The sequence below is a fragment of the Carassius auratus genome, unplaced genomic scaffold, assembly GCF_003368295.1.
Source record: "Carassius auratus strain Wakin unplaced genomic scaffold, ASM336829v1 scaf_tig00216070, whole genome shotgun sequence".
Lineage (NCBI taxonomy): Eukaryota > Metazoa > Chordata > Actinopteri > Cypriniformes > Cyprinidae > Carassius > Carassius auratus.
Genome location: NW_020528391.1, coordinates 29,121 through 37,214, shown reverse-complemented (window position 1 = coordinate 37,214; position 8,094 = coordinate 29,121). Strand labels below are relative to the sequence as shown.

The 8,094-nt window shown below is 38.2% G+C and overlaps 1 protein-coding gene across 1 annotated transcript; it reads right to left on the bottom strand.

Moving 5' to 3' along the window:
* Positions 1–753: 753 nt before the first annotated feature.
* Positions 754–5,398, bottom strand: LOC113097029 (uncharacterized). Its single transcript, XM_026262263.1, has 4 exons — positions 5,030–5,398; positions 2,884–3,953; positions 2,349–2,665; positions 754–2,129 (listed from the first exon to the last, which is right to left on the bottom strand). The coding sequence occupies exons 1-4, from the start codon at positions 5,333–5,335 to the stop codon at positions 1,774–1,776; spliced, it is 2,049 nt and encodes a 682-aa protein (XP_026118048.1). The 5' UTR covers positions 5,336–5,398; the 3' UTR covers positions 754–1,773.
* Positions 5,399–8,094: the final 2,696 nt, after the last annotated feature.

The window sequence follows — 8,094 nt, the reverse complement described above, 5'->3', positions numbered from 1 at the left end:
TGACTTGAGTGTCTGTGTATTAAGGAGTGTGCTTGTCAGTGCGTGTTAAGCAGAGAAATATACTGAATACATTTGAGTGTGGGTGGACAAAAAGAGAGACATAGACTTCAAACCTATGCAAATGAAACTCCTTCAAAACATGGAGTAACTCATATACTGTATACAGATAAACACTACCAAAACAAAAGCATAGTTTTGCACATAGCACTAGGAGAGTAGGAGAGTGCAAGAATGTACATTTTGTATGTGCAGTGAGTGTTTTTGTGGCAGTTGTATACATCTTTGTTGTGCATTATTCCCTTAGTCCCATCAAAAACTTGGGAGTAACTTACTAAAGCATAACCTAGGTACATATCAAAACAGTCTCTGAAACCTGAAGTGCTTGACTTTGTGCAAGAACAGAAGTGCATGTCAGTCCATGTGGAACAAAAAGAGAGTGTCTGTTGGTGTGACTGTGTGTGTGAGATTGTGAGTGAGTGAGTGAGTGTGTGTGTGTGTGAGAGAGAGAGAGAGAAAGAATTATTGTAATTATGCCTGTGTGATGAACATGTCCATAATTCCCTTCAAAAACAGGCTATAAAAGTGGACAAAAAGTGGGGGGGGGGGGAGCTTAACACTTGGACCTCGTATCATTGACACAACTGTTAGAAATAGAAGCTTAATTTAACAACTGATTAGTGCTACATGGATCCCAAGACAGTGAAACATATCAAACAAAAACATAATGCTATCAAAGACAACAAACTCGATGGGCATGTTTTCCTCAAACTTTATTGGAATTCAAATAGACTTTCAAACTGAGGTAGTAATATTCAAGACATACCGTGGCCGGCAAAACTATCAGGACATTATTTTAGCAGCACATGACTGTGACTTGAGTGTCTGTGTATTAAGGAGTGTGCTTGTCAGTGCGTGTTAAGCAGAGAAATATACTGAATACATTTGAGTGTGGGTGGACAAAAAGAGAGACATAGACTTCAAACCTATGCAAATGAAACTCCTTCAAAACATGGAGTAACTCATATACTGTATACAGATAAACACTACCAAAACAAAAGCATAGTTTTGCACATAGCACTAGGAGAGTAGGAGAGTGCAAGAATGTACATTTTGTATGTGCAGTGAGTGTTTTTGTGGCAGTTGTATACATCTTTGTTGTGCATTATTCCCTTAGTCCCATCAAAAACTTGGGAGTAACTTACTAAAGCATAACCTAGGTACATATCAAAACAGTCTCTGAAACCTGAAGTGCTTGACTTTGTGCAAGAACAGAAGTGCATGTCAGTCCATGTGGAACAAAAAGAGAGTGTCTGTTGGTGTGACTGTGTGTGTGAGATTGTGAGTGAGTGAGTGAGTGTGTGTGTGTGTGAGAGAGAGAGAGAGAAAGAATTATTGTAATTATGCCTGTGTGATGAACATGTCCATAATTCCCTTCAAAAACAGGCTATAAAAGTGGACAAATGCTACATATCAAAACAGTCTCTGTAGTCTGAAGTGCTTGACTTGGGCAAATGTGCATGTCAGTCTGTGTGGAACACAAAAAGAGTGTTTGTGTTGATTTTGTGTGTGTGCGTGTGCATGTGAGTGAGTGAAAGAGAGAGAGAAAAAGGGAGAGGGAGAGAGAAAAAGAGAGGGAGAGAAAGAATGAATGAAAGAAAGAAAGAAAGAGAGAGAGACAGAGAGAGAAAGAGAGAGCGAGAGTGTGTGTGTGTGTATGTCAGTATTCTTGTGTTTGTGTATGACAGAAAGAATACATTGACAAACCCTACACAATCACCAGAACCTTCTGTTTAGTTTCAAAAGAAGCTGGTTTTCAAAGTTCTTAGAATCAATTCGTGCCCTTTTTGGTCCAAAGATCAGTCCTGCTGAACTAAACAGTCTCTCGCAGGCTGCTGAGGCTGGTAGTGCTGTGTTAAGCCTCAACGACAGGTTGCATACTGCAGGGAAAGACTTAAGTATCTCTACTGTATCACCTGGGCATCCAAGGTAAGTCTCCAGCTGTTTAGCATTTTCTTGGGAACTGGTCTGTTTGATTGCAGAAAAGAAGTCCTCCTCCTCTGAAGAATGGGAGCTCTCACCTTGATTCTCCACAGTTTGGTCTCTCAAGTAACTTTTGATATAGTCAAGGCCTTTGAAATAGAAAAACAAAATTAGGACCAAATTGAACCATAGAATTGGATTACAACAATGAAATTACAACACTGAAAGATGGCACAATGATTTTGATCAACTTCATACGACTTACATAAGGACACAGATTGCTATTTGGATTGTTTGGTATTTTAGAGATACTTCAAATGCAGAACTTTCCTCTGTTAATAGCATAAAGCAAACAGTACAACACTTACCAAGTTTTATGATTTGTTCATCACTTGTCCAGCACGTCTTGAATTTGGGGACTAGAATAGCCGCCGCTATCAGCTCCGGATCTTTAAGCATTTGTCCAAATCGTTTTTCAAGTCCTGCTAAAAGTGCATCAATCAATGGCCTACAGAACTTGGAAGAAATGTGAAGGTGCTGGAGCTTAGTCTTGAGTAGGGTTATTGTAGGGACCAACCATCCCATTTGCACATTGGCCTCTCCCTGAAGTACGTCAAGAGCCTTTGCAACTGGGCTCATAGTCTTTGCATATTCGGACAGAAAGGCAAGCTCTACAGGAGTAAACCTGTTAAAAAAAAACATCACATTTATTTCATGGAACAGCTTCAATTGGAAGGGCCTAATTATTAGAAAAACAATCATTAGAGACTACTTTTAGGAAGTTGCACTTGTACTACAAATAAATAACATGTGTTTGACAGTTTTTCATATATAGAAATAAATAAATGTTGGCAACCAGATATAGTTCAGCTTTTAAAAAAATAAAAAAGGGCAGGTACATACATGGGTATCTTCAGTGCACTGCAGACAGCTGCAATGGCTCGTTCTCCATGTTCTCTGGCAATTCTCACAATCCTTTCCACTGCTAAGAAAAGGGAGTTCCATCTTGTTGCATTTGGCCTCAAGAGCTGGAGTTTGCAAGTCTCCTCAATGATCTCTGCTGCTGTGGTGGATCTTGCACTTTTATTCCACAGACTCCAGCACTTTGAGAATGTTGAGCGTGAGACCCTTTTGTAAACTGTGTTATTATTTGCCTCCTCAACATCAGTTGTTGACACCAAGTTGAGAAGGTGGCAGGCGCAGCGATGGTGTTTTGGAAGCTGATATTCCAGGCAGTCGTCCTCATCCAGTATGGCTCCAGCTTCAACAAACTCCATGCTCTCAGTGCTATCCTTCTCTTCATCATCATATTCATCTTCAACACCGTCATCTCCTTTACCACTCTCTGCTGCTAAATTGTTATTTTCATCAGTCTGACCATAAACCCTAAAAGCTTTTACGAAATTTGAGCCATTGTCAGTTGTGGTGCGGGTAATTTTTTCACGGATATTGAATTCACTGTGGATATCGTTCAGAGCACTGGCAAGAACAGTAAAAGTATGTGAACCTTTAAGCTGTCTGCAGGCTAGGGCAGCGCAACATCTCGTCATAGTCTGGGGGTCTATCCAGTGTGCTGTGACACCTATGAATCCACGCCTGTAAGCTGTCCAGCAATCAGTTGTAGTGGCAATGAACTGAAGTTCACTTAGAACGGTTTTTAGATTGTTTTTCATTTCCAGGGAAGCCTTCTCTACTTTGTTCACAACAGTGTTGCGTGAAATCACATTAATATTGGGCTGGAGAAGATGTACAAGATCTATGAAACCCTGCTGCTCAACTACATTAGGTGGGTGAAGGCCTTGTATGATAAAATGGAGGACTGATTTATCCAAACTGGCCTGGGACACTCTTCTGGTTTCCCATAACTTAGTTTGCTTGGATGGGGGGCTTTCATCTGGTTCTCTTTCTGGCTTTCTTCTTTGGGTGTTTGAAGTCAAAGTTTTGTATCTCTCCAGATGATTAGGGTGTTTTCTCTGTGGAAAAATATGCATCATTGAATCATAAAAAAAAAAAAAAAAAAAAAAAACACATTATCAACCTGATATACTTTTTTGTATATCTGGCTACATTTCTCCCTGTGCTTTCCAATTATGATGGCCACCTTACCTCACACTTCTCATCTTGACTAAATTGTAAAAACTACATAAAAAAATGCATTAAGTTGGGTGAAGAAAGGAAAGAATAGGGATGACCTCAAAAGCATCGAATTTAAACAGCATTGAAACCAACAGGGTTTGTGACAAATGTGACAAAGGGCTGATATGAATAGCACCTAACTAACACATTTATTGTGGGTACCACTGATACATACTAGGGGTGGAAAGGTACACAGAAGTCACAGCTCGGGTTCATACATCATTGTTTGGTACAATGGAAGGAAAAGCAAAACAAAAATGCAGAAAGCGTGTGCATGTCTCAGGCTGTACCACCAAAAGAAAATAAATTACTTAAGCCTTGTATTTTTTATTGTAATAAATGTAAATGTAAATAATTAGTTTATTAATTAAATTAATAAAAAGACAAAAAGACCTTGAGATATGTATTTTGTACCGGAATTAATTGAAAATTAATTTGCTACATTTCAGATTAAGATTTGTTTTCCTTAAAATTAACTAACAGTAACAAACACTTGCAGTTTGAATGATGCACTGTATAAACAAAATGATTGAGTATGTTCTTATGTTTCCACTGTTTGATCGCGCTCGCACCTCACACACACACACACACACACACACACACACTATAAGTAAACACCGTTCAATACGATAATACATGTATCGTTCCACCCCAATACATACTGAATATTAATAGCTTAGTATTACAGGGTTTCCCGCAGCTCTTTGCAGCAACACACGCCGGCATATTTTCAAACATGACCGAACTAATACAGGCTAACTGCTAACTTGGGACTCTTCAGTAGGCAACTGCTAGCCCCAAAGCATGTCTCGGCATGCTAGCCAAGCCAAAGCAAACATTGTAAATCGACCAATATTAACCTAGGCTTATTCTAAAATGAATTCATATAATAAGAAGAAAGAAAACAGCTTACCTCTACATGTTTTTTCAAATTGGAAGGCGAGTTCTTGAAAGCCAAAAGCACATGGTTCTTTGGTTCACAAAGTTTGCAGTGCATTCTCCATGAGTCGTTTTTGCTCCCGACGATTTCGAACAATTCTTTGAGGTAAGGCCAGGGATGTGGAAGGTTTTGCTGGTCGCCATCACTAGAACTACTACCAAAGTTCTCGCCTTTGCTTTCAGACGCTTCGGACATTTCGCCAGACATCACGCTCTTGCCTACTGAACCTCTTTCTGACACATTTGCCGCAGTTTGAACTTGAATTTCGTTTCGTGCCATGCGCAGAAAAGATGGACAGCCCACACACCAATGACATCTCTTAATGTTATGAGTTTCTGTGCCTCATCCAATGACGCTCGAAATCAGTCGAGAGAAAAAAAAACACCTAGAGTAACGAGCTTGTTTTTAAAATGTAAGGAGTAAAAAGTACAGATAATTACGTTTAAATGTAATGCGTAGAAGTAAAAAGTTGGCAAAAAAATAAATAGTAGAGTAAAGTAAAGATACCTAAAAATTCTACTTAAGTACAGTAACGAAGTATTTGTACTTCGTTACTTGACACCTCTGCTAATAAATAATTATATGGCTTTGATGCAAGCTGATGTGTGTTTGACCTTTAAGCCTCCATGATGTTAAATGGCTGATTCTCTCCATTGTTTATTCATTTTTTTTCTCTCCCCTGATTCTGTATAAATCATTGATTTCTGCTTTTGTCATCATAAGATTGTTTCGGATCATGCTGCTTTTCTCTATCTTTGAAAAGATATTAAAGGAAAGTTTAAAGGAATATAAATTAAAATTTATTCACCCTCAGGCCGTCCAAGTTGTAAATAAGTTCTTTATAAGAACAGATTTGGAGAAATTTGGCATTACATCATTGTTTACCAATGGATCCAATGCAGTGAATGGGTGCCGTCAGAATGAGAGTCAAAACAGCTGATAAAACCACTCCAGAGCATCAATTAACATCTTTTGAAATGAAAAGCTACATGTTTGTAAGAAGCAAATCTATCAAAATCATTAACTTCAAACCGTCACTTCTGGAGAAAATATGATCCCATAGTTCATAAAAACAAATATTCCAGTGAAAAAGTCCATCTTCTTTTGTCCTTTCATATCAAAATCATTTAAAGCTCGTTTGGACTACTTTTGGGTTGTAAACTGCTTGATTTGTGATTTATCTCCTGATTCCAATGAGATGACTTTTTCACTGGAGAAAGCATTATTATGGACATTTTAGCCAGAAGCAACAATTTGAAGTTAAAAACTTCTTATAATGATGGATTTGTTTCTACAAATACACAGCTTTTTGCTTCACAAGACATTAATTGCTGGACTGGAGTGGTGTGGATAACTTGTGTTTTTATCAGCTGTTTGGGCTCTCATTCTGATGGCACCCATTCACTGCAGAGGATCCACTGGTGAGTAGGTGATGTAATGCTACATTTCTACAAATCTTGTCTTATGAAGAAACAAACTCATCTACATCTCGGATGGCCTGAAGGTGAGTAAATTCTCGTCTATTTGAAATTTTTGGTTGAAATATTCCTTTGAAGGCAATTATATATTTGTCTGGGAGTCAAAGGGAACTTGAGCTTTCAGCTTAAACAATGTCTACATTTAATGTATACAATAGTTCTTCCACAATCTAAAAAATGCTGGGTGAAATATGGATAAACTTTGGGTTAACTATTGTTGGGTTAACCATTGTAATGTTTAACTCAGCCTTCTGGGTAGAACCCAACCGCTGGGTCAAAACAACCCAATTGCAGGGTTTGTCCCTATTTTACCCAGCACAGGGTTTAGAGCATGGAACTTTTTCTAGTTCTACAGCTGTAATCCATAAGGTAATATTTCACACTGAGCACTTAAATGAAACCAAATGTATGTGATCTGGCATGATAGATAGGAAATGCTTGCTCGTGATTGGTGTATTGATTAGTGAAGACCTTATTCCTCAGTGACCTAGAGCTTGAAGATGATGTACATTCTCATTACTTCATATAGAGTGCAATTTCAAACTGTATAAGACATTTTCCTGCTGAGAGATGACAAGCCTTCAAAACTATTTCCCATATCTGAACCTTAATTGCACATCTGTAATTATTCTTTTTTCATTCTCTGCAAAAGATTTTCTTCACATTTAGATGACGACCACATCGTGCAGAGAGTCTGACTGATACTGTCTCCAAAAATAGAGCGTTGGAAGTGTCCGCTACAGAAGATAGATGTTTGACAGACTCAGAGGAAATAAATTTGTTGCCCGAGCACATTTAAAATTTGTCGCATGCCCGAGTTTATTTCCCTGTTGATTTGTTCTCTTCCATGTTGGTTTAATAAAAATGCACCGACTGAATCTATCAAGTGGGCACCGCAATAATTATAGGCCAAGTTCAATTTCCAGGCTAACTGTTAAAAAACAAACTTGTGAAGGTTAAGAGGGCTTCTGTTAAAGGCGCAGCATTGGTTTGGCACTCGTTCTGTGGAAACCTGTAGAGTCCAGTCTGGTGTTGTAAATTTGACCTGCTGTTAGAAGAAATGTTTTAGGAAATTAAATGCAAAATGAAAGACTGTCATTGTGAGCTGATTACCCTCTTTCAAAAATAATAGAACCAAAAAAGATATAATGGAAAAGAGGCGGTTACTCTACGTTCAGGCCATTCCCGAGCTCGGAGCCCTTCTCCGGACAGCACGCCAAATACGCATACCATACCTCAGCTAATTATATGTAAGCGTGAACTCATGAAATTGCATTTGTTCTCTGTAATGGATTATTTCAGATTTTCTGGACTGTTTGTTGCTTTTGCAATATTATAGATTATTTTTGTATTATCTTTTCTTTACTGAATAGTTTTGTAGATTTATGTTTTTGTTGTTTACATTTTATCTAATATAATTGAAACAGGTAATATAGCAATGCTGCAATTATTGGCAATTGACCTACACAAATAAACTATATATATACTGTACACTCACCGGCCATTTTATACACCTGTTCAATTGCTTGTTAACACAAATTACTAATCAGCCAATCACAT

Bases quoted from the DNA above. Each gene is read 5' to 3' on its own strand.
- LOC113097029 (XM_026262263.1), bottom strand. From the start codon at position 5,335: ATGGCACGAAACGAAATTCAAGTTCAAACTGCGGCAAATGTGTCAGAA. The intron at 2,666-2,883 runs GTATGTACCTGC...TTTTTTTAACAG, and splicing joins AGTGCACTGAAGATACCCAT to GTTTACTCCTGTAGAGCTTG. The intron at 2,130-2,348 runs GTAAGTGTTGTA...TCTATTTCAAAG, and splicing joins TGAACAAATCATAAAACTTG to GCCTTGACTATATCAAAAGT.